Consider the following 26,301-nt stretch of genomic DNA (forward strand, 5'->3'; position numbering starts at 1 on the left):
ATGCCTGGAGAGCTCGGCCAGTTAAGCCTCTGACTCTTGATTTCAGCTCAGGTCATGATCTCAGGGTTGTGAGATGGAGCCTGGCGTCAGGCTCCACTCTGGGCGTGGAGCCTGCTTGGGATTCTCTCTCTCCCTCTGTCTTCTGCTCTCTCTCTAAATAAATAAAGTCTTTTTTTTTTTTTTTTAAAGTCTCTCTCTCTCTCTTTCCCTCTAGAACAGGAGCCCCTGGAAAACTCAGGTCTTTCTCGTGTTTGAAGAACTTGTTTCTAGTAAAAAGAGGGCATTACTCTCACAAACCCGGTGAGAGGTGAGATGGGCAGGAAGAGGACGTGTGAGCAGCTGGAGGATCCCTGGGAAGAGAGGGAGGGAGATCAGGAGTGGTGGCACCCTTGGTCCTCTCTGAGATGAAGGGTCCTCAGGCAGGAGGCAGCTGAGACATCACTGTCGCGCTGCTCGGCTGCCCAGGTCTGGGCATGCAAGGCGGAAAAGTGCTAGCTCAAGGGCCAAGAGTTTTCAGAACCAGCAGAGGCCATTTAGTGCCCTGGCTCTCTGTGGGACACTAGGGAAGTGTCTTGTCCTTTCTGGGCTAGTCATTTTCCACCCCTAAGCAACAGGGGAGGGGAGGGCAGCACTTGAACAGGAGGCCTTGCAGCTGGGAAGTTCCAGAATGTCTGGATGGCCAGAGGGGTATCCACTCTGCTCAGTCTCTCTTCCCTCCTCCTCCTCTTTGCCAAACCCTCAGTGATGGCCAGGCATGTCCCACCTTCCCTCTCTCCCATCACGAAAACCATTCTTACACAGGGTTAACTTCCTGCCCCCGGGACTCAGGGGTCCGGATGTGAACAGGTCTCACTTGGGGACAGAGAATGTAGACCTGAGTTTTTAGATTCCCAGCTTCTACTTCCTCAGCCTAGAGGGGAGGCTCTATTTGGAACCCTCCCTGAGGCTTATACCCTCGTATGACACAAATGTGGAGCCTCCACTGCTCCACAAGACCTTCAAGAACTGCTCCCAAGAAGCTCCTCTAGGAAGTTTTCCAGGAATGTGCCAGGGTCCACCAAGCCCCTCTTTCCAATCCCTGACTATTGGTTTGTGTGAGTCTGGTCTTGAGGCAGCCTGGGATTCTCTGAGGGCAGGGTCCAGCCCTTCTTATCACCATGTCTCCTCAGAGCTGAAGAGGGGATTTCTTTCTTTCTTTTTTTTTTTTTTAAAGATTTTATTTATTTATTTGACAGACAGATCACAAGTAGGCAGAGAGGCAGGCAGAGAGAGAAGGGAGGAAGCAGGCTCCCTGCTGAGCAGAGAGCCCGATTCGGGGCTCGATCCCAGGACGCTGGGATCATGACCTGAGCCGAAGGCAGAGGCTTTAACCCACTGAGCCACCCAGGCGCCCCTGAAGAGGGGATTTCTACACAAGCAGGCTGACCCAGTGGGAAGATGCCCCTGGCTGGAGACCACACAGTTTATGTTTCCAACACAAGCCATGCTTCAGCACATCTCTAGAGTGGGGTTCTGGGAAGTACAGACCCCCAGGCCTCCCCAAGGGATTAGGTCAGGTGGAGTGTACTTTTTCCCCTTGTTCTGGCATATGCCTCAGTACACATGGGCCCTGAAGTTGCCAACAGGACACGGTGGGAGCCTGAGAGCAAGAGACTGAAGCTGAGCCATGCTGGGTTTAGCAATTCTGCAGGGGGAACATGAGCGCCGTGTGGGAGGGGACAGCCCCCCCTCACCCCCCACAGCCACGAGGACCCCAGGAACAGGCAGGAGCAGGTGTTCAAGCAGGGAGAATAAAATGAGGAGGAGGGAGGAGGGAGAGAGAGAGGACTGAGGGAGAATGGAGGGGAGAGGGTGGGGAGGGGAAGGGAGAAATGGAGGGAGGAAGAGAGCTGGAGAGGGAGGATGGAGGGAGGCAAGGAGGAAGAGAGAGAACAGCAGAGACAGAAAACAAGACAGACACTGGAAAGACAAAAACATACACACAGAAAGAAACAGCAAATACATCCAAAGACAAAGCTGGAGCCACACAGAGAGAGAAACAGAGACAGAGACAGGGAGACGCACAGACACGCACACACAGACATGGGCTCAGGATGGTGGGAGGTGGCAGGAAATGGAGTATATTGCCTACTTCGGGCTCGTCCGTCTCCTTTCTCCTTGCAGACAGGGAGTCTGAGGCCCAGGAAGGGGATCAGACTTGCTCCAGTGGGTACTGTGTATAGACATTATGATAGAATTTGATATGATAGAATCTGCATCTCATATGGCCTCCAAGAAACCTGGGGGGAGGAAGAGGCCACCTCCTGCCCCAGAACTGAAATGCCGAGCCCTCATCTTCCAGAGCCAGGGTGTGTGACCTAGAGCCCCCCATATTCTCCCGCCCCATCAGAGGCACCTGCCCCCAGGGCATTAGTGAGCTGGGGGTCCACAAAATGGAGACGGGGAGAAAGGCTCCCAGCGGCCACCGCAGGAAGCTTCAGCATCCTGGGAGGTTGGTGGCAGCAGGACTGTGGCCCGGCTGGTGGCCAGGTCGCACTCAGGGAGAGCAGAGTTCCCTTACTGGGTCAGCTCTGCCCTGAGCTCTTGGCTAGGGGCCCCAAATCTGGTTCTTCAGCCCACTTGGTGATGCCACAAGCTCCTTGTTATCTTTTCAACTAATCCGTTCTCTGTTTAAGCCAACACAGTTGTTTCTGAGAGGCAGCAGAGCCGGAGTTGGAATCCTTATGCTGTTACAAGTCGTGTGGCTTTCAGAAAGACAATCAACTTCTCTGTGCCTCCATTTCCCCGTGTGTCGTGTGAGGATAATACTACACCTCCATTAAAGTGTCAGCGTAAAGATTAATGAGTTAACACAGGTCAAATGACGACCCAGGCCCACGGAACCTGGGGCACAGAAATGTGCGCGGTGGGAAGAACCCCGGAGGGAACTTGGACACACAGACATTTCACTTGCTTCTGCAGGGACTAGCTTGTGTGGCCATGGACAAGTCCCATCCTTTCCCTTGGCTGTGCTGCATCTGGACATTGTCTCTGGGTAAAAATTATCAGGACTCTGAATGGTCCTCTCCAACGGGCCACCTGTACCTAACCTCACATCCAAGAAGGCCTCGTCTCTAGCAGAAGGCGCTTTCCTGGGCTTTCCCCTTCCAGCCGACTATGTTCTGGATGGACATCTGCACTCAGATGTCCCTCCAGCTCCTTAGGGCCAACATACCTCCACCTAGGCTCAGCATTGTCCTGGTGTCATCCCTGACTCCTCCTGAGTCCCCATCTCACCCCAGTCCTGTATATTCCAGGTGCCCAGGTCTCCTGCTTCCATCCCCTCAGTTGGCTCCTGCAGTCCCCATTAGACTTGGGCAGCTGTAGTAGCCTCCTGATCCCTCCTCTTGTCTCCAGAGGCTCTGGGCCCCACAGCAGACCTCCTTTGCCCTAGGCTCTATCCTGCATGGACAGCAAAACCCACTGCACCACCCTGCATCACCAGACCAATATCCATACGTCTGCTCTGGTCTGTTTCTTTCTCCTCCTACCTATAGTCTGTATAACACTCACCGGTCCCGAGGGACAAAGCATGGTTTCACCTCCTCCTGTGTACCTGTTCCACTTTCACCTGCTAAAATCTGCCCTGTCCCCCTAAGTCCAGCTCTGTGGGCGAAGCCCTCCCCAGTCCTCCAGAGTGGAGACATGAGTCCTTCTGTCCCTCTAAACTCTCCCCGAAAATTATCTCTTTTGGAGGCAACATTGTCCCGTGGTTAAGAGTATGGGCTGTGGATTTCTCTGCCTGCACTGGTGCCTAGGAATGAACTATAACTTGGGAAAGTCACTTCATGTCTCTGAGCCTCAGTTTTCCTGACTGCAATATGGGCATGAAAGGGTTACATATCTGGGGGGGGCGGGCATTGAGAAGGTGGAGATGAGTGGGATCACCTGGGCAAAGCTCTCTCCAGGGTAGCTGGCACCTGGAAAATGATCCACACTTGGTAGATTTGTGGTAGATTCTCTGTGCTCAGCTGAGTGGAAGAAAGTTCATGGGGACTAATGACTAGCTGCTTTCTTACCCCAGGAATGCCGGCCCTCTGAAGAATGAGGTTTCAGTGGGGGGTTGGCTGCAGCCTAGCAAAAGTGGGCAGGAAGAGGAGCCAAACTCTTCTTCCTCTTCCCCAAGGCTTCTCGTCGGAGCTGTTTTCCTCCCTGCATCCTTCGTAAAGGAAGGATCCCACTGCAAAGGCAATGGGGCAACAGGAAGCCTCGACCAGGAGGCAGGGCAGGGGAGGAAGCAGTCACGGTATTTCCATTGCCATTAGCTTCTCTGCTCTTCCCACCTCAGCTGGCTGCACTGGCTAATGGCCATGCTCCCAGTGCCCTGTGCTCCGGTTTCCCAGCAGCTACCGTGTGGCCAGCACTTTGGTCCAAATGAAGAAAATTGCTCATTAGATACTGGGAGCTAATTGGCACTCCATTTGCCAACCTCGGGGGCGCCCTGAACTTTTCTGAGCCTCTCACTTGATGTGAGTAGAGTGGTCTGCTATGCGCTCCAACACCTCCTTCAGGATGTCTCCTCTGCCTCACCTGTCCCCCTTCCCCCATCCTCCAACCCCCTTGCTCTCCTCCATCAGGGTGTTTGTCACTCTGTATGCCCTTTGTCTGTTGCAATTGTGAGCAAGGGCCTCAATGACAGCGCAGTGGCCAGCACATAGTAGCTGATCAATAAGCTGATTGAAGAAATACTGTGCTCAGCTCTGAAGAAGAGACTCCCACTGTTGGGGAGCTCCAGATTGGTGGGGAAAATAGGAGAAGCCCAGGCTGAGAGGGGAACCAGAGCAGAGCTCCCTTAGGTTCATGGCTATGGGATTCAGAGGCCTCATCATCTCACTTGGCCCTTTGTCCCCAGGGCCAGTCTGAACTAGAGACCCTAGGATCCTCTGATTCAGCTCTTGGGACCCTAAAAGCACAGTTTCAGAATCTCAGGACTGGAAAGGAGGATGGAAGTCACTCCTTCTGCTTGGAGTTCCCTGGGTCAGGGAGCTCACTTTCACCCAGAGAGGTTTATTTTAATCATGGGTGGGAAGCTTGTCCTCAGATAATGCAGAAACCTTCCTCAGCAGCTCTTCTACCTCTACCACCAGCTTCCATTAGGAGCACGACTTCTCCGAACATGGCTCCTCCCTGGGCCCACCAGAGCCCTCCACTGGTGCAGACAAGGGAGTGCTGCTTAGCATTAGACGCGGGCGCAGTGGTCTCGTTCTCTAACCATTGCTCTCTGAGGAGGCCTCAGCCCCTGAGAGTTTGGGCAGGGGTGTGTGTGTGTGTGTGTGTGTGTGTGTGCATGCATGCACGCATGTGCGTGACTGCGTGTGTGCACCGGTGCCTGTGTGAGGTGATGGGGAGCTGTGCTGCTGTTCAGACACAGATATGCAGAGAGAGGTTGCTATGATGTTTCCAGGATGAGGGGCTTCAGGTAAGGAAGTCCTGGGGGTCTCAGCAGGACCTCTCCCTGCTGGTGGGATGGGGCTGCTGATGTGAGTGGCTGGTCAAGGTGGGCCAGGGCCCATGGTCTTACAAGACACTCCCACTGGCACCCATCAGACCTCCCGCAGGGCACAGACTCTGCCCCAACCCACTCCCCACAGCCTGTGCTGAATTACCCCACCAGCAGCTTCTGGTGCTAGTTTCCCCAGAGTGTCAAGCCAACCAGTGGTTTGCCAGGAGGAAGAAGGGCCTGGGCTGTTCTCCCTGGGAAATGTGGGGTGGTCCTGATTCAGAAATCACACATCACCTGGGCAGTAGGAGTAACGCTGCCCAGGAGTCCTGACTCACAGCCCAGAGAGCTAGTCTGGAACATCCCGGTAGGGGTGAGGTGCCACCCACACACTCTGCCCCAGAAGCGTCTATTGCCCCCACCCAACACGAGTGCTCACCCCATCTTTCCTGCCTCTTGCCCTCCTTTCTCTCTGGTAGGAAGGGTCTGATCACCGCACTCACCCCTGGATTTGGGAACCGAGCATATACCGACGCCCCCCCCTCACCCCCGCCCACCCAGTGCCGGTAGCACTGGCTGAACAAAGGTGAAATTCAGGCACCCAGAGTAAATAACATGTGGGAGAGATTTACCCTCAAAACCCTCAAAAGGGAGCAAGTATTTCCTTCTTCCCTTTCTGGGCAAATCAGACTTCTTACTGGTCTGAAGCTACAGTAGGGCAGGGAACAGAGGAAGCGCCTCCAACGTTGTAAGGGGACCTCAACGCCAGCGGTATGACGCCGCCGCGGCCCTCGGCAGGTCTCCGACGCCGGGTCCAGAGCTGTGCCCGCTCCCTAAACCGCTCTTCCCCGGCGCCCGACGCCGAGTCCGCCGCGGAGAATTGGGGGGTGGGGGGTGGGGAAGGGCACTCACGGGTCGTGTTGTACTTGACGCCGTTGAAGTACTCAGGACACGGTCTCTCCACCAGGGCTCCGGCCGCGCTCCGGGGCCAGCACGTCCCGATCTGGTCCAAGGTCGTGTTGCAGTAGTAGACACCTGGGAGACGGGAGACAGAGGAGAAGGGCTTAGCTGGGGTGCCGGGGGCACTCGGAGCGCGGGGCCTGGGGCGCACTCAGCACGCCGGGAAGGAGCCCGCGCCGCCCGGTGCGGTCGCCTCCGCCTACCCTCGGGGTCCAGGGGCAGCCCCCAGCCGTCCAAGAGCAGCTCTTCGGCCAGCGCCAGGCTGCAGTTGGCCTCCAACAGGCTGTAGAGCAGCGCCGCGTCCATCGCGCCCGGGAGCCGCGCGCCCAGAGGGGGTGTGAGTGCGCGCCCGGCGTGGCTGCGAGGGACTGGGTGCCAGAGTGAGCCGTCCGGGGAGCGCGGGGGCCCGGCCCCGGCCCGTCCAGCTCCGACCTGCCGGGCAGCCTCGCGGCACCGCGCCCCACCGCCCGGGGCTGCCAAGTCGGGACCCTTGCGGAGAGGAGCTGCGGAGCGCGGCGAGCCGCGGGTCCACCCGCTCGGTCGCGGCCAATGGCGGCGCCAGGGGGCGGGGCCGGGTGGCTCCTGTTGGCCGGGCCCAGCCTCCAGCCCCCCCGGCCTCCGGGTCCCTAGGGCCTCCCGGCCCCCTGCCCCGCCCGGAGTCCGTCTCCTCAGGCCAGGACAACGTCCGGACGAGGGTGGCGGGGAACGAGGAGATGCGCCTGGGGTGCCGGAAAGCTCCGTCGGAGGATCGCAGGCCCCGGGGCTGAAAGGGGCAGCAAAGCGCGCCCACCCGCGCGCGGGGGAACCCACTGCAGCCTCCCTAACCGAGAGCCACAGTTGGGCGGCCTGAGTTTCCTCTCCTTGAGGCGGGACTCTGGAGACGGGAGGCAAGGGAGCGGAGAGGGGAGCGGAGAGGGGAGCGAAGAGCCCACGTGGAGATGTGTGCTCTAGAAAAGCCCATGTGGCCTATGCGAAGGAAATGGATTGAAGGGGCTTTGAGGGCAGCAGGGAGGCCACGGAAAAGTCTAGCGAGATCGAGTGGCCTGAATGGATGAACATTTAGACCAGGCCATGAGGATGGGGTAGAGAGGTATTTCAGAAGACAGCCTGCCCTGGTGAGGAGGGACTGGAGAGAGGAGTGAGAGAGTGAGGGGGTTCCCGGAGGAGCCAAGAGGCCAGGAGAGCACCAAGTCTCTCCCTTGGGTGACTGGGGAGAGGATAGTGTTGTCATTTAATGGAAAGGGGGAAGTCCAGGGGAGAAATCGGCTGAAATCATCTGGGGGATTTCGAATACCCTGGTCTTATTGCCCTGAGCTCCAGAGAGAACAAAGTGAGAAGTAAGAACATGTCTCTGGTCCTCCTGGCTTGGCGGGGGCCAACCGAAGCTAGTTTCCATGCCAGCGTGAGAGTGTGTGTGTGTGTGTGTGTGTGTGTGTATCTGGGCTCAGGAGACAGGGACTGGGTATGGTACACCTCAACTCAGGCTGAGTTCTGGTCTTGCCTCTGTGTCTACTCTCCCTGGATGTTACCCCCATTCTTGGGGCTGTTTCTCCAAGAGTTCTTCGAGAACGTTTTCTCCAAATGTTCTCTGAGGCCCCTCCCAGCCCTGAGAGTCTCTGGCTCTGAGTTCTGAGACACAAAGCCTGAGGAAGGTGTAGATGTGTGTGTGACCGTGTGTTGAGTGTTTCTATCTTTAGAGGGCAGGGGGAGCTGGGACCCAGTCCCCACTGGGCTGGAAGTCCCAGGGGAACTAGTCTTGTCCTCCCCCCTGCTGGCCCCCCCTGGGAAGAAGCCTGCCAGAGAAGGCCAACAGCACCCTGAGCTAACACTGTGTCCTAAGCAGAGAGAGGGGAAGAGGGGGGCTGGCCTGCCTTGGTATGTTCCAGTTCCACCGCTCTCCATATGAATGCTTTGGTCACTGGGAAGGCAGAGCCCGAGAGCCAGAGGGCACTGAGACCAGAGATGAGCACTGGCATCTCTCCAGGGTTCTCTGGTTGGCAGGTACCAGGGGCAGATCTGCCAGCCAGGCCGGTCTTCTACCTCTTGAATGGACTGTTAGAGCCCTTGGCTCAGCTCTGTGTAGCCGAAGATGCAAAGGTCACTGGGTGTTCATAGTAGCCTGTGCCAGGAGCAAGGGAAGATAGGTTGAGTCCCAACCCCAGTTTCTGACCTGTGTCTGCAACCTAACCCAAGGCCAAGTCCTGTCCCCAGTCCCAGGCTGAGCCCCAGCCCACAGGGTCCCACATAGGCTAGAATGTGGCTGGCAGGGTCAGCCCATGTCTTCACCCGGGAATAGTTGTATTCGTGCATAAAGGAGGGTCCTTCACACACTGATCATAGTACAGGGGAAAAGAGTGAAAAATCAAGCTAAGTTATTAGGGTGCTTATCATCAGAACTACTGTGCTGGTGTGGTGAGTGCCCAGTGACCAGAGGCCAGGGACTTCTTGCCTCCCATACAGGTTTCTGCAGAGTAGGATGGCCTGGGAGACTTGGATGGCTCTTAACTGGGAGAGCACACATCCTTAAGATCCCTCTGGGAAGTGACTATCTCAGGGGCAGACCAAAGGCTGTTTTGCATCTCAACTGGGTAGTCAGAGCCCGTGCACAGACCCACAGGCCCAAGGTGCCCTGGTTTCCAGGACACAGGGCCATTTCTTCATGGATCCTATTATTATGAGCATAATCGTGTGTTATTCTAGATGTGGCAGAGAGGGACCTGAAGGCAGAAACTTTGGAACAAGTTGATTTTACAGCTCCCTTGAGTGTTTGTAAATAGGTAAATGAGGAAGAAACTATAGAGGGCTCCAAATTTCCTCAACTAGATTAAATCCAACTACAAATAGACAAACTGTGGGGCCTTTTTGCTAACTAAGGAAGCAGTGGCGGAAGGCAGGCCCCCGGGATGGAGATCTTCTAGCAGGCCAGGCACTGGGGTTGGGGCGGGGAGGGGAGGTATTGGGATGGTTGTGTGTCCCCCGGGGACTAGGGAGACAGGATGCAAGTAGGTTCATGGAAGTGTGACAGGTGCTGGGATGTGTCAGGAGGAGTACGGGGTGAGGCAGGTGTTCCCGGCCCACCTCTGATGTCAGCTTCTGTGGCAGTGGGCAGTTGTAGGCGAGCTTGGACACACACACGGTCCTTCAGCACACAGCAAAATAGGCATGCAGAGCACACTGGAAATACACACAGCGTCTCACTGTCACGTGTCTTCACAGCATCACACACGTTCTGTCATTCACCTCACCATCCATCAAATGTCAGCTGGAAAATAGGATTTAAGGGGATAGATTCTGTCTCTGACTCTGGGAGTCATCAGGAGCTGCTGCGGGTGGGGAGTCTTGGCTGAGGCCAGAAGGTGCCCTACTCTTGCCTGGAGGCACTTGAGACGGCGCCCCCGGACCAGACACTCTTCCCCCACACATCCTTGGCCCAGGGGGCGATGGCCAAGGGGAGATGGTATCTTCAAGGTCAGCCATGGGACCAGGCAGGGCCCTCAGCAACCTTCTACTCCCACATTCTCATTGACACATGGACAAAAGGAATTTCCCTCTTCAACCCCTGGGTCATCCTCACATCAGCAGCATTTGGACCGGACTCCCTGTCTCTTCCACTAGGCAGACGAAGTAATTTTTCTACAATTAAGATTATGGCATTCTTCCTTTAAGAGTGGCTCCCCGTTGCCCTCAGGATGGAGCTCAGCTCTTAAGCACTGCCAAGAATACTCTTCCAGATTGTCTATCCTTCATGCTCTCCCTCCTGCCAAACTTCAGATGCTCTTTGGAACGACTTGTCATTCCCCGGAACCATTCTCGACCTCCCTCTGCAAGGAACGCCCTTACCGCTCTACACTTCAGTTAGCCTGGCTGACTCCCACATGCCCTTCAAACATTCAAACATTGACTTTGCCCTCCTTTGTCTTGTCTGGGTTGGGAGGGCCTCCTTGGTGCCGCCATCTCTTAGGGCTGGTCTGTGTGACACCAAGGGTGATTTTTCTGCTGTCTCCTCTACCAGCCCATGGCAGGGCTGGTCATGTTCACTGACTGATCTCCTGCACCCATCAGAACGCTCCAGGTCTTGGCAGCAACTCTGTCTTCTGGCCAAGGCTCTCTTGGCCAAGGCCGTTTGACCAGCCCGGCGGGCTGTGTATGTGTGTATGTGTATGTGCATACTCATGTTGGATTGGGGAGTTATTTTGTTTCAAGGGATTCCTGAATCCATTTGGACCCTTATATTGCCTATGGACTGAATAAATAACATGCTTTATGATCTATGCCCTATTAGGTGCCTCTCTGATGAACAAAACAGAAATAATCCATTTAAAGCCTGCCTGAAGTCTCTTGTAATTATGTGTGGTTTTCCTTTATTTGGACTTCAGAGACATACAGTTTAACTGGTCACAGCTTTTGACTTACGACCACTTGTCATCATTAGCCCACACATGGCCTAACTTTATTTTATTTTAGTTCTCTTTTACGGAAGTTCAGATGTAGTAGTAAATTTAAGGAATCTAAATCCACCACCAAATCCAAAATGAGATCATTGCCAACCACTTACATATTTATCTAAATACTCCTTCCCCAGAGGAAACATTCTCTCAAATGTTTATCATTCCCTTGCTCTTAGTTTTCCAGTTTTATCATGTGTATGTATGTCTAAACAATAGATGGTTGGGTTTTGCTTCTTTCTGAACTTACGTCAGTCACCATGCATTTTCTCAATCCCTGGACACTTAAAATGAGGTCAGTTTCATGTGGGGACCTGAGAAACTATTCTTCAGGCCCAAGGGCATCCTAACCGCCTATGCGTCCCACCTTAAAGGCTGGTGAAGGAAGGAGGATGTGTCCCCACCACCGCTGCTGGGCAGTCTCATCAGTGATATGGAGAATGCTCATTTAATGGCATGGGAAAAAGCTCACACTGAGTTATAAGAGGAGAAAACAGCCTCCAAAATTGTAGACACAGAATCAGCAATGTGTTTTTAAAAAACACAAAAGAAATAACATGAGGCTCGGTAGGTCGATAAACTCCTAGGGGATATAAACATTATCAACATTCCCAGGTTGTGGAATAATGAACACTCATTGTCTTCTTTGATTCTTAAAAATATTTTTTCTTCCAAATTATATCCATGTAATGTATCCCTTTTGCAAACAGATGAATGACATTATGAGTTAAGCAGGGGAGGCCTCGTCTTTGGTGAGGTTGAGCCCCTCCCCACTAAACTCAGGGGAGGAGGGGTGGGGTACTCTCCACCAGGGGTCATGGGGAAGGTGAGGGTCTGTGCTATGTGCTGGAGGGCAGGGCAGGGAGAATCCTGATAAGCCAGTATTGCCTCTCAGAGCAGAGCACTCTGGTGGGGGGAAGGTTGGATCCTCCTGAAATGGGGGGGCTCTCATTTCCTGGCTGATGGGTGCTTAACCTGGCCCATGCTGGGTGTCTCCATGATCTCTCTTTCCAACTCCACAGTAAGCCTCTGAGGCCGACTCAGACCTCTTTCTAACTGAGGCTTAGGTGGTCTTCTGGGCTGAATCATGTCCCTCTAAATCCATACGCCCTCAGTACCTGAGAATGTGACCTTATTTGGAGATTAATCGGTAATGAAATTAAAATGAGGTTATCAGTGCTGGCCGCCATCCATTGTGACCAGGGTCCTTGTGAGAAAGGAGCCTAGGACACAGACGTGCACTGTGGGAAGACCCAGGGCAGAAGGCGGCCATCTGCAAGCCAAGGAGAGAGGCCTCAGAGGAAACCAACTCTGCCGACACCTTGATCTTGTATTCGTAACCTCCAGGGCTGTGAGAAAACACGTTACTGTTGTGTAACAGTGTGTGGTGTGTGGTAGTCCATGGCATCCGCCGGTTAGTGAACGCAGAAGGCTTAGGTGACTCATTGGGGCCACAATGCTTCTAAGTGGGGGAGGTAAGATGGAGGCTTGAGTCTGTCTGACCCCTGCACCTGAGCTCCGGACCACTCCACTGTCAGGAAGGCAGGCCACAAGGCTTTCCTCTCAGATACCTGACTGGACCCCACTGCTGGAAGCGCCCTGACCTCCTTGTGGCCTTGGCGGGAGCTCCAGGTCCCTGAGCACTCCCCAGCCCTCATCTTTCCCTGCCGCTCCTGTGGGTGCAGACCTGACAATGCCAGAACACTGGGTGGGGCCTGGGGGCAGAGTTCCAGAGCCTATGAAAGCCCACAGCTCCTCTGAGCTCCGCAGGGGCTGACCTGGACTCGGAGTCCACTGCTGGCAGACTCCGAGGGGTCAGAATTCAGGGGCCCCGGCTGCTGCCTTACAAGTCCTTACTCGGAGGGGACACCTGTAGTCACGGCAACCGGAAAATGTGGTTTACACCTTCTGCCGCTCTTGCTCAAGTTGATAAGCAGAGTGGGGCCCCCTCCTTTGGTTCTAGCATGCCAGCCCAGCCAGCTTCCTTTAGATGCAGGGAGCCGGGAGCTGAGGGCCAAGGCCTTTATCACTGGTGAAGGGCCTGAGCCCCAAAGAGGAGGTGGGCCGGTCCCAGGACAGAGATGAGAGTCAGGAAGCCAGTCACCATTCACCACCCCACAGAGCTGGGTCTGGTCCAGGAGAGCTGCCTCCTCCCTCCTGGCCCCGACCCACCCCCCAATCTCCCGGGATCCACTTGGGGGCTGACGTGCATACCTGAGCTGTTGACGAGGGTCGTGAGTCCAAGGCAATACTGCTCCAGCAGTGCCCATGGGGGCAGGGCCACGGGCGCCCGGCTTGGCCCGGCAGCCTAGAGGATGGGAGGGACGCGGGGCCAAGGTCAGGCCCAGGTTAGCCACTGCCAGCTCCTGCCTGTTCCCCTTACCCTGTTCTATCCCTCAGCCCTTACCTCTCTCACTTCTGCTGTATATAAAGGGAAACTGAGGAGGGAAATGGCTGCCAAGCAGCAGGGTGGCAACGTGGTCAGGACTGGAACGCTGACAAGGCCTTAGAAATGGTCCAGAGCAGCTTGACCTCCAAGGCTGGAATCAGAGCCATCCAGCCCCTGGTCCCCAGTGCTCTCCTCCTTAGGATGGGTGGGTGTCTACCAGCTGTTCATTTACCGAACCAGTATTTGTAGAACACCTACTGTGTGTCTGGCCCTGGTTGGGAAACCCACTGGGTGTCCTTGGGACAGTCCCAGGCCAGGTAGAGATCCCCTACACTCAGAAGGCACAGAAAGGGGAGGAGAGCAGACAATGTGACTTTGTTTCCCTGTTACACAGGTAAACAGGCAGTTACAACCGAGGGTGTCTCCTCATAGGGAAGACACCTAACCTGGACTTGGGAGAACAGGGAAGGCTTCCTGGAAGAGGTGGCACTTGGGGGGCAAGCAGAAGAATGAGTAGGGGAAAAGAAAGGGATCACTGTGCCAACGTGGATATGCACCAGGAAACAGACATGCTTGATGCAACCATGGCAATTTCATCTAAAAGATAAAGACTATCCAGGACCCCATCTTTTGGAAAAAACCGTGAGAATGGGTGCTGGACATAGAGAAATAAAGCAAATGTGGTTATCTTTGCCCCCGAGGGACTATCTTTTGGTGGGAAAGATGGATGGGGGACCAAGTTGTTACAGCATCTACAATTTGCTGAGGCAGAATGGGGCAGCATCTTGGAGGAGGTCATGCAGATGTGGGCTTTGAAGATAGAGTAGGTGTTTGCCCAGCTGAAAAGGAGGGTGCCAGGAAGAGCAACCTAGGTAGAGAGCACAGTGTGTGCAAAGGCAGAGAGGCTGGGGAATGCATGGTCTGAGATTTAAGAAGAGCTCAGCACTCTAGAATTCTAACTCTCGTCTCCTATTCTTCCCAAGGCCACCATTTTTTCCTATGCTGTGGCCAGTATGTGTGTGTGTGAATGCACTTGTGCTCTTGTGTGTGTATGCAAAATGACTTTTGTGCCTCTCCCTACCCTGACATTCCTGATTCTGGGATTCTAGAAGGCACTGCCCACCAGTGGGCAGTCCCTCCCCTTCCCCTTGCCGGTCACATGTTCCCTTGCTGGTAGCTGGGTCAATGTGTGCCTCAGGATGTCTCCCAGGAGCTAAAGCCCCATAGCCCTCAAACATCACATCCCCCCACATCTGGGTCAGTCTGTTTCCTGTGCTGGGGCTGGCCTGCATGTTTCATCTCTGCACACTGGCCTGGAGCTCCTAATAAATGACCCCTCCTGGCCAGATGGGCGAACACGGCCTGCTGCTCCTCGGAGAGCTTAGGGTGACAGGGACCCCCATTCCTAGGCTGTCACCGCACCTGAGACCAGCCGACTCTCCCCCAGGAGGCTGGGAACGGAAAGAGGTGCTGGGGAGCAGGGGCATGTGTGGTGTGTGTGATCAGTGTGGGTGTATGTGGGGGGTGCATTATGTCTGTGTGGCATGTGTACTTGTGTGAGTAGTACAGTTGTAGTGTGTGTGTGTGTGTGTGTCTGTAAGGGGCTTCCATGAGCTGGGAGCTCTGGCATCTTGGCCTGCGGGACAGAGAGACACTAGGGCCCATGGTCAGCTGTACCCATACCCCAGTGGCTGCTGGGAGCTCCTCAGCATCAGCTTTTGGGCATTGGGAAGGCCTTGCAGGCCCTGCTGCCCAGGGAGCCCCTGCCGCCCAGGGAGCCCCTGCCAAGGGTGAGGTGGGCTAGGAAGGGGAGGGAACACTCTCGGTCCCCGGATTTTCAAGAATTCTGAGGTCCCACCCTCGGCTGGATCTAAGCAGAGTGGGGGCCCTAGGCCTGACCCATCATACATTTCCCAACCCGCTCCTTGCCCCTTTTTGTTTATGAAGCAGCTAGTAGTGCCCTCCTCGGGGGGACAGAATTTCCAGCGAGTCAGCCTCATCTGGAGGTCATGGCAGAGGCAATGCTTGACCCAGAGGCACATGGTGTTGAGGGTGGACCCTCAGGCGGGTCAGACTTTGCATCTTAAACGAAAGCTCCTTCTCTCAAAGCCGCCAACTGCCTCATCGTGGTCCCGTCACTCAGGTGTCTCCTGTCCATCTTTCAGCACACAGTCTGAATGCACAGGGGAGGGGAGGGTCAGGCCTCCTCCGCCAGGACCCAGGGATTGCCGGGCTGTCCCTGCATCTGAAGCTATGGGCTGAGGCTGGGGCCGAGCCTCCTCGCTGAGCAGAGCACTGGGGCACAGGGTGCTGTGCTCCGTATTGATATGCTGCTCAGGCCTGGGCTGCTTGGGTGAGCAGATCAGGGGAGGGTTTGGAATAATTCCCAGATCCGGGCTCCGTCTTCTGGAACTTCTCCACCAGTCCAATAACCCAGCAGAGCTAAAGATGTTCTTCTCTTCAAGGGGTTGATGGGGTGGGATTGACTCAATTTAAATCACGACAGACCCCGGAGGTGCCTATTTTGGGCAGAGCCGTGGCTGCTGGGAGTGCTGGGTGGGCAGGGAGGAAGAAGAAGAGGCTGCTGCTCTCAGTGGGCCAAGGAAAGCAGAGACACGGCCATGAATAGTCCTACCTCAAGGCCTGGGCCACAGGCTCTCAGAGCCGGTAGATTGCAAACCTTCCCACCTTCAGGTCTCTGGGCATAGTGCTTGCTAGCTCAGTGGCCTTGGCTGAGTGACTAAAGTTCTCTGAGCTTGGCTCCCCTCGTCTTTAAAATGGAGATAATACCAACCCCATAGGGTTTTGGCGTACCTTAAACAAGTGACTGCAGGTCAGGAGCCCGGCATATGTTAAATGGTGGCCCCTGGCAAGGCCTTTAGGAGGGGTCCAATAAGAGAGCTCAGACACAGGGGTGGGGCTTCAAGCCCCATTCTTGGGAGTCCCAAGGCCCAACTCAAATCCTTCTCTTCCAGAAAAGCTTCCTTAAACCCTATGTTCCTTCTTCCCCAGCTCTCTAACCAGCACTCATCCCCCTTAGCCCTCAGCACCCTTCCCAGCACTGGGCCCCTGAAGATACAGCTTGAACCCCACCTTGGGCATCCCGTTCAGCAGTGCCCAGCGCATGCTGGGTAAGGAGACTCAGGGTTCCACGAAGGGTTGGGCACTGGAGCTCAGTTCAAAAGGATAACAGCTGCGTCCAAGTTGGGGGAAGGATAAGAAGAGCAGAAAGTGATCCCTGGGGCAGGAGCTGAGCCAACGGAGGTTCAGAGGCAAGAAAGTGCAGGACCTGGTCAGGAGGCTGCCAGCCTCTGGTCTGAGGACGCCATTAACAGGGTAGAGGGAGATAGGTGGGAAGGAGAGGCTTTGTTAGTGGGAAACCAGCACTTAGGACGGGCTCGACACAGCTCTAAGTGCTTTACCACAGCTCATTCGAGCCCCACAACAGCCTCTGAGGTAGCTGCAAATAACCCCATTTTCTCGAAGAGGCAACTGAGGCCCAGAGAGGCCAAGTCACCTCTCAAGGCTGCACAGCAGGTAAGGGGCTGAGGCAAGACTAGACAGACTGTCTGGTAGGTTGTGGCTTGGTCAGATACACAGAAGAGTTGATCCTGGGTGAGGAAGGGTAGGCTGTGGTCCAGAGATGCAGAGAGTCCCTAACAGTCCCCAACAGGGTGGCTGTGGGGCTCCAGAGACCAGTCAAGAAAGAAGCTATTCCCGCCCGTGCAGTGGGGCCCATGGGCAGGGAGTTGGGTCACAGCAGGAGTGTGCGCAGGCCCAGCCAGCTGGGCCGGGCCTGCATGTGGAGAAGTTTGGGCTTTATAACTTATTCTGAGGCCCCCTCGGTACCCCACCCCGGATTATCCTCTCTTCTGCAAGGGACACTCTAGGCTTCTGCACCCAGCTCTTAGATGTCCTAGGGACAGAGAGCCACATGCCAGCCCTCACCTCTACCCAGTGAGACTCTAGGCAGTCCACATCTGTCCGGTTCACCTCTGTGTCCCCTGTTCCCAGTCCCGAGCCTGGCACATAGCCGGTGCTCAGTAAGTGTTTGTTGGCTGACTGGATGGATGGATGGATGGATGGATGAGACCACGGCCCCCTCAGCCAGGTGGAGCTGCACCCCTACCCCCAATTCTGGCAGCTCAAGTTCTGGGCTCTTCCTACTTGTCAGATTCCTTCTCTCTCCATTTTCACTTTGGGGCCAGCCCAGTTCCTGGTTCCAGCCCGTGTGTGCCTGGAATTGGAAGCCTTCATGTTAGAAAGGGCGGGGGAGAGGCCCTGGCAAGATGAGGAGGAGGCAAGAGGCCAGTTTCGAGATGCCAGCTGCTCGTCTACCTTGGGCTCTGTCCGGGCAGAACCTGTGCCCCAGGGACCAGGCAGGCCTCAAAGGTGCTACCTCCTTGGAGCCGGGGTGTCGCCCAGCCTAGTGCTCCCTCCTGGTCTGGCTACAAAGCTGCCTCTAAATTTAGCCCCTGGTCTAAGCCGGGGAGATTTACGGGACCACAGGTCCTGCGGCCAGGCTGCCAGTCACCAGAGGGGAATGGGGTGAGCTCCCTCCTTGCCTCCTCCCTCCCTGCCCAAGGTCAGAGAGGACTCCTCTGGGAGGGGGAGGATTCCTCCCCACTGTTTTCCTTCATTCACTGGTTTCATTGAGCCCAGCTAGGGCTAGAGGAGGAAGAAACTCAGGCCCTGTGGCGGGTGGAAGGGTGAAGTGAAGAGGAGGAGAGGGGGCAAGGGGGAGAAAGGGAAAGGGGAGAAGGGAGGGAGGAGGAGCAGAGGGGGAAGAGAGGATGAGAAAGGGAGGAGAAGTGGGGGGTACAGCAGGGGGTGAGGAAGAGGCTGGCTCTGAGCCCTGAGCAGACACACAGGAGGCAGTGCTAGGGCGGAGGCTGACTAAGGCAGAGGGTAAGGGGCTGGCGGGCATATGAAGGAAGTAGTATCTGGGCAGGCTTCCTGGAAGGGACGACTAGATACTCAAGTCTAACTTGACAGGTGCTGGACTTTAAGTGAAGACCCCAAGGGCCCCAGCAGCTTCCTGTGGGCCCTCCCATCCCTGAGGGTTCCAGCAGGTGCCTCTTTCTAAGATGCCCACTCTCCCATCCAGTTCTAACTGCCAACAGTTCACCTGGAGAAACTTCCAGGCCTCTCCTTATCATGTGCTCTTTCTCATCTCTGACAGCCTGTGGCTGTCTCTTCTCCACGCCTCTCCCCTTTACCTATCCCAAGCCCTGGGCCCTCACACAGATGTCTGAGGATGGAGGAAACCCTGGAGGGGGAGGGGCGCCCATAAAGGGGCAGGGGGCTGCCCAGGAGGATGCCCTAGAATAGATCTCTAGGTTTAAAATTATCCTCTTAATTATCAACTCATCTAATGTCCAGATAACCTAAAATCATTCCATTCTGATTTGTTTGGGATCTCTCTGAGTATCCTAATTAAATTGTTGTAAAGGGAATAGAATCTGGAGTCAGCCTCCTTGGTCTGAATCCTGACCCTGCCACGACCAGATGACTAACCTCAGGCACGTGACCTTGCCTCAGCTTCCTGATCTGTAAAATGGGGGTAATGAAGGTCTTATCCTCTATGGGTATTATGAAGCTTAAAATAGGTAATACATAGCAGTGCTTAGAACAGGGCTGAGCATGTGGCAAGTCCTGTGTAGATGCGAAAGGGAATAAACAAAATATTGAAAAATCTGTTCTTCTCTCTGGTGGACTTTAAATGACATCTTAAAAAATAAGAATTTTGAATAAAGGGCCTTTAGACAAACTGGCTGAAGACTCCTAATAATGGCAAAAATCAGATAAAGTAGAAAATGACAGTAGAGAGGGTACAGAATAGTCCTGTAATTCGTAAAGTGGTGCAAATTTAAGACTTGCCAGGAATACAAAATTAAGTAAGCAGTGCTCTCAGACAAACTGGTATTTTTAAAAAGTACATAAACATCATCAAAGTGGCAAAAAACAGAGAATAAATTGGATGATGGGCTTCGTCAACTACCCAGAAAGTAGTTGAATTTTGGGGAAAAGTTATTAGACGAATTAGCTTCTGGCAATGACCCCAGAGCCCCCTGGCTGCACGTTGCAAGCCCTGGGTGTGTGGGGAAGGGGTGCAGGGCCCTGGCCTTGGTCTTGGGGAGGACTGTGCAGCCAGACTTTTGGAGCTTTGGTCTTCTCTCTGGTAGCTGAATCTTCTTGGGATGGATGGCCCCACCAGAAGGCGGGACCTGGAGCAAAAGGCCACCGAAGGGCTGTTCTGAGACCCTGATGATGCGGAGGGGGGCGCGGCAGTATTTTGCTGCCCAAAGGTCCAAGAGGGGCTGGTAGACTCCTGGGGTCTTCACAGAGGGGAAAGTGAATAGTTCAAAAGGTTAAAATCAAAGACTTTGGGAATCCAGTTGTCATGTTACTTAGCCTCCCTCCACCTCCTTTCCTGTCTGCAAAGAACGGTCTCACTTTCCGCCCTCAGCCCAGTGCCTGGTGCACAAGATAGGCTTCATGATTATATGCTGTCTCAAGAAAGCTGCTTCCCAAAGCCCTTGGAGGGCAACCGGCACCAAGGTCAAAGCTTGGCTCCTCTGGGTTCCGAGTGTGCGCCGGGTCAGCATGTCCTCCCCATTAAACCACCAGCTAGAATTTCCATAATGGCAGATCAGGGCAGGTCTCTCCCCTACTCAGGAAGCTCCCAGAGCTCCCCGTCCTCTTGGGACAGATGTCTGATCCCACCCGGGCCCACCAGACCCCCAAAGCCTGCACCATCTCTTCTCAAGTTTGGGGCTTCTCTGGGCCTTCCCCCACTCCTGGCTCTCCCCACGGCTCTCCTCCGGGGGTGCCCTGTCCCTACCCAAGCTGTCCTATCCACCTCCCAGCAGACTTTATCATAACCTGCACACAATTTTCTTAGTTCCAAAAACCAGCGTTTGTAAATGCACACTCAATTCTTTACCATTATTTTCTTCCCACCAGTGGCTCCTTCTAGGCCATCAACTCCATAGGGCAGGAGCTGTGGGCTGGCATTTTCCCCCTCAGGACTCCACTGTGCCACATCCTCCTTAAATGCCAGTTCAGTGAATGAGAGGGCTGGAGGCCAGGTCCCTCCTGCAGTGCCTTCCCTCCCACCTCCGGCTCCGGGTCCCATGTCCTCTTGTCACAATGAGCAGAAATCTTGGAATAGTTGGACAAGGACCCAGAAATAAATGTCGTTACCACAAGGAAGTCTGCGCTTTGGGGCCAAGGAGATCATGATTCAGTTCTTCTCCCGGTGGTTACATGGGACCAGTCTTCAGTCTCAGACTGGGGTCTCCCAGGAAACTAGGGGGAGGTTCTGGTTGATTCTAAGGGGATGCAGACTGTTGCCTCTTAGGTTCCTAGTTCTGACACCCCCAGAACCCAGGGGACCCTCCCACAGACATATATCCCCCCACCCCTGCCACCTTTCAACTGGCCTTGGCTCTGGGACAGCAGCCAGAAGCCCTCCCTGGCTCACTAGGTTCCGCAGTCAGCATCATGGCTCCTGGAGGGGAGGGGCAAGGGGCAACCCTGGGCTTCACATCTGGCTCCCTTGGAAAGCATGTATCTCAAGAATGATTGGCAGGTGGCAAAAAGAGCTCAAAGCCCAGGGCATCTGGGGTAGGCGTGGGAGGACACAGGTGGTCGTGAACCCACTCCACAGCCTCTACTCATCCCAAGTACAACTGTCAATGTCATTAAAAGGACCTGGCAAATATGAGGGCTGGCTGCCCATAGGGGGCACTGACCGGCCGGTCTCCTTCTCCTGACCAGACCACTGGGAGCGCAGGGCCCCTGGGGGGATCGTGCTTTGTCTCTAGTGCCTGGCAGTAAACCACAGCTGGAGTTACTGGGCTTATTTTGTGCCAGTCACAGTGCTGAGGGCTTTACTTAGATTATCTCAACGATTCCTCACGATAACTCTATCTGGTAAGCACTGATACCGCCTCCATTTTACCCATGAGGAACCGAGGCTCAGAAGATCTGAGTAACCTGTCCGAGGTCACACGCTAAGTAGCAGAGCAAGGATTTGAATCAGGTGTGTTGGCAAAGCCACTTTGCCACGGGCAGTGGTTGCTCACTGTCTATCTGTTGAAAGACGATTAAACAAATGAGCCTTCTGTGTACATATGAGGACATCGAGGCCCATGACACCAGAGGCTGGTGTGTGGTAGAGTCGGGACAACACTGGCTTCCCTGACTTCTAGCCTGGTTCTTCTCCCCTGAATTGTGTGGCCTCTGGGCCCCTCTTGCCTCTCTGAACCCTTTAAATGTTGTGGCTCTTCATGAGAAGTGTGACCTAGAACAGATGTCCTTCCTTCTCTGAGCTTTGGTGTCCCCATCTATAAAATGGGGAGAGGGTTCGGGGTGGGTTCCTCCTGCATCTGTTTTTGGGAACCATTCCCTCCTAGCCTCACCCCTACCTCATCAGCTCTTTCTGTATACACCCCTCCACCCTCCACCCCAGCACCCACCTGCACACCCTGACTCGGGCCACAGGGTGGGGGTGGCGTGTGCCTGCTGTTTTCAGAAACTCTGGGCTAGGCTGATCCGCCCAGTGCCCCCTCTTCCCATTGTTCAGTTGGAACTGGCGGTTGCCTGGTTTAACGCAGTGAGACGCAGGTAGGGACAGGGTGGCATGAGACAGAGGGTGCACCTCTGGCGTTCTCTTGCGGGGCAGGGTGTAGGGTGAGGATGTGGTGGGGGAGATGGAGACGGACCCACGGGGGAGGGGACAAAATGGCCAGGGGATAGGGAATTTCTGGACCTGAGGAGGGGCATGCCCTAGACCCTAGAGATTCACCCACAACACTCTGCTGGGCGGTAAGGTGTCTCCAAGTCCCATCCTAGCTGATGTCTGTTCCCTCTCCCCTCCACCTGCCTCCCTCAACCAGGCAACGGATCCATATCCACCCTTCCTCCCATACAGGGATCTCAACCTCACCCCGGCCACCAAGTCACCCATCTCCTAACGGGGCTGAGTGAAACCGGGTCCAGTATTCCGGCACTGAGACCCACCTACCACCGCGGAGTTCCCAGCACCGCCTCGGGCGCCCCCACCCTGATATGGAACCCCACGCCCTGCACTTACTTTAAGCAGCTGCGGGAGGAGGCAGAGCAGGCAGAGGAGCCAGTGTGGGTCGTGGAGGAAGAGCGGGGGCCCCGCGGGACCCCCCATGCCAGCGGAGTATGGGGAAAGGAGCACAGGGCTCCAGCGCGAAGGTCCCGCCCCGTCCGCCCTTCCCCCAGCTGGAGCCCAGTTGGCTCCCTCCCCCCACACGGAGGCACCGAGGCCAAGGTAAGCCTCCAGGCCCAGGGGCCACTCTCCCCTGCGTACCAGGCCAGGGCGGCGTGACACCGCCCCACAGCCCGCCCTCCAGGTTATTTATAGCGGTGCTGGGCAGAGGCTGCTGCCTGGGACGGCTAGCCAGGGGACAACCTCTGTGTCCAGCCTGCAGACAAGGGGTTAATGCCTTTCATCAGCCCGCCCCTTTTGCCTTGGCAGGAGCTCCCCAACTTGGAGAGAGAGGGATTGAGAAAGGGAGGAGGGGGGCCAGGGCTAGGGTTGTGTCCCCAGCACAGAGTGGCTCAGGTGGGTCTCACCTGGGGCCAGAGGGCATCTTCTGATTATCTGGGGGAGCTTTACCGGGCTCCAGCACCTTTTGGGATCATTGAAGTGTGGATGTGGCATCAGGATTAAATAACGGTAATGTATCCATGTTCAACTTTCTGATTTTGATAACTACACTGTGGGTAAAAGGATATTCTTGCTTTTAGGAAGTACACATGTAGGGATAAAGGGGCACCATGTTTCTAACTTACTTTCAAATAGTTCAGAAATACACACACACGGAACAGTCAAGCGAAATGTAAATTATTGGTAAATGTGGGCAATGGGTCTATGGTATACTTCTGATCATTGTTCCATCTTGTCTGTAAATGTGAAAATAAATGCTGAATTAAAAAAAGAAAACCAAACACCAATGACAGCAAATGCACGGAGCATGGATGCCAGTCCTCGCTCGCCGCCGCCCATCCCCCAAGGGATTCTGATTATAGGTTGAGTGTTGGGTTGGGGGACACCTCAGGCACTGGTAGGATTCAGTAGGTTCCTCAAGAATCCTAATATCAGGCAAGGCTGAGAAGTATTGGCCTGTGGTGGGGACAGGTCCAGCCTGTAGCGGGGTCAGGGCTCTGGAGGTGAAGACTCCTGTCTGGATGGTGCCGAAGCAGCCCTTGGAACTTCTAAAGGTAGGGAGTTTAAAAGCTTTAAGCAGCCATTCCAGCATCTTAGGATGTGAGGGGAAAGCATCTGAGGAATGTGATTAGTGGGGCATTTAGCTTTTCCTGGAAGTTGTAGACTAGGTGGGTTCAGGCCCTGGAGACTTAAGAACCTTAGATACTCTGTGTTGACTCTGGTCTCTCTGCCTGGCACATTTTTCAGGTCAGGTCCTCCTCCCCTCCACCTGTCTCCTCAAGGCAGACTGATCTGACAGTGTCAGCCCCAGAGTATGACCCTCCCCTGAAATCTTACAGGCCAGAGTCAGCCCCAGGCTCTTCCTCAATGGGGACTCTTCTGTAAGTGCCCCTGGGGCAGTCGAGGCTGGCCCCCACCAGCTTGGGGAGGAGACAGGGATCCCTTCCTGAAGGCAGAGCCCCAGTCTCCCTTCCTCTGTTTATTTCTGCTCCCCCCTCCCCCATGCTGTTGCGTAGGGCCTGGCCCCAGTAGTGGTGGGGAGTATTTATGGGAAAAACTGGGGGGTTGAGCAGATGTCCTCCTCTACTTGAAGGTGACAGGGTGGAAACCCCATTCCAAGTCTTGGGCCAGGATATGACTAGGCTGGACCTGGTTGGATGGGCTTGGCCAGAGTGTGCTCCTGGTGGGAGATGATTGGTTGGCAAGTCTCAGAAGGGTGGGCAGACTCAGAAAGAGAGCTGATGGATTGGCACGGGGCCCACCAGGGCTCTTCAACACACGTCACTGGGCATCTCCATGGTCAGCCTCACAACGGTCCTCTTCAACAGAGAGCAGAGGCTCTGACCTCAAGGCCAAGCTCATGGCCTGGGGACTGTGGGGAGTGTGCCAGGAGAGGGAAGGGATATGGAGCCCGTGAGGTCTGGGCAGAAGGAAGCATGATGGGAGCTGAGAGATGGTACCAGGCATGGGGCAGCTCAGGGAATGATGAAGGGGACTTCAGGGGAAGGTGATGTGGAAGTACCTTGAGTGTTTAAACAGATGGAAAAGGGCAGACCTTTACTCCAGATGCAGGAGTCAGGGTGAGCAAAAGCAAGGAGCTGGCCAAGAGCAGGTGGGCTGAGCTGGGCTGGGACCTGGTTGGATAGGCACAGCATAGAGCTAGGGCATGGGGGAAAGGCTGGAAGGAAGCTAGATCCACTCTGGTACTAGAAGGGTCTTTAGAGAAGGCACATAGGTGCTCGGCCACATTCTTCCCAGGCAGGGCATTCCTTGTGCTGCCAGACCAATCCCCCTCTGATGTGGAGTGCTCTGGGAAAACTAGAACCGTATTTTGCATGAGGTGGGGATCCCCAGGTATCCAGGAGTTTGCATCCCCCAACCCTCAAAGGGACACTTAGCCATTGAGTGGCTGGTGCTCCTTTAGCTAGAGGCAAGTGAACTCTAGATGTAACTAACGTTAGGGGCTTCTGTGACGTCAAGGGAGACTAGGACTTGGCCTGGGATCTCACTGCTGTGGGACTTGCTTGCCGTTTCTCTCCTGCTTTGCCCCTTCTCTTCTGAATCTCTCCTGGGAGTACTTCCCATAAGTATTCCCTGCATCTGAATCCTCATCTCACCCCTGGGGACCTAAGGGAACCTAGAAGGTCATGAAGTCTGAACTTGACCTCTCTAAATGTAATGGATTAAAAACAAATAACAAGAATAGTAAAAAACACACAAAACCGGTGAGCCTCTGGGGTGTCCTCTGAACAGCCTTTCTTGGCTTTCAGAGGCTGTGCTGGTGGGAGAAAGCCTGTTTGCGACTGTGATGGGGCAAGCTAATACAAAACTGTTGATTGTGAGCTTTGTATTCCTTGGGGCGGACTCCTGGGTAGAGGAGCCTTTTTACTTCTGATATGCCTTCAAGCCTTTTTTTGATTATGAAAGATGAACTCAGGGTGGTCTGGAAGGAAGGTGGGTGGTTTGCTTGGAAGAGTCAAACAGTGGAAACGCCTAGATTTAGTTTGCCGTCCAAGATGGAGAAGGATCTGGGCTAGGGATTCTCCCAGGGACTCGGAGAGAAGAGAAGAGACAAGGACCGTGGGGCCGGCCAAGTCCCAGGGTGATGGGTTGGAGGGAAGGGCTTCCCCCAGGTGTGAATGGCCAGTGACGGGGCTGTTCTCCATCTTCAGAAGAAGGGCACTATACACAACCACGTGTGTTACGGTGTTTGGGAATGAGCAGGGGGTGCTGCGCTGTAGGAGGGTACAGGCTTAGAGAGGGGTCAGCGGCTGTGGGAAGTGGAAGGGGGACTGGACATTTATTTGTTTTATCCAGAATTGTCCCATCCTTCTGCTGTGCATCACCCTCTCTCAACACCAGTATTTATTTTTTCATTATCACCAGCCCTTGTGCCCCAGAAAGGAGCCATTTTAAACCTTTTCCTTAATTGCCCTCCCCACTATGAACTTTTAATACTATCTGGTTATGCACTGTGGTTCTTTGGCAGACCACCAACCATTAATAATATCCAAGGTTGTTCTGCCCTCCAAGAACTGCTGTTCCCTTCTTGAGGGGCACTATTGGCCCCCTTGAGAGGGCATGTTCGGCTCCGACTGCCTGATCTGATTGGCAGCGGGCCGCTGTGGATTGGCCCTGTGCTGTCGACCAGGCTAGCTAAGTGAGAGGCCTCCCTGCACTGACCACGTTGGTTGGCATAGGGGTGGACAGTTGAGCTGAACTGACTCAACCACAGTCCTTCTCCGGGACTTTAAAACTTTGCATCACAGGGAGACCGTTCGTCTTGGAAACAGTGAGAGATGGCCAAGGGCAGCAGCTATAC

The 26,301-nt window shown here is 54.8% G+C and overlaps 1 protein-coding gene across 1 annotated transcript in view; it reads right to left on the reverse strand.

Annotated features, from left to right (window-relative positions):
- The window catches only part of CRHR2 (corticotropin releasing hormone receptor 2), a 47,305-nt gene extending 24,698 nt beyond the window's left edge, over positions 1-22,607 (reverse strand). The window contains exons 1-3 of the mRNA XM_080818554.1: positions 22,374-22,607; positions 13,099-13,192; positions 6,392-6,514 (exon numbers count right to left, since the gene is read on the reverse strand). Of these exons, the coding sequence (XP_080674680.1) occupies positions 6,392-6,514; positions 13,099-13,192; positions 22,374-22,460 (304 nt within the window). The 5' untranslated portion in view covers positions 22,461-22,607. The remainder of the gene's footprint in view (positions 1-6,391; positions 6,515-13,098; positions 13,193-22,373) is intronic.
- Positions 22,608-26,301: the final 3,694 nt, after the last annotated feature.

The sequence above is a fragment of the Martes martes genome (genome assembly GCF_963455335.1).
Source record: "Martes martes genome assembly, chromosome: 11".
NCBI lineage: Eukaryota > Metazoa > Chordata > Mammalia > Carnivora > Mustelidae > Martes > Martes martes.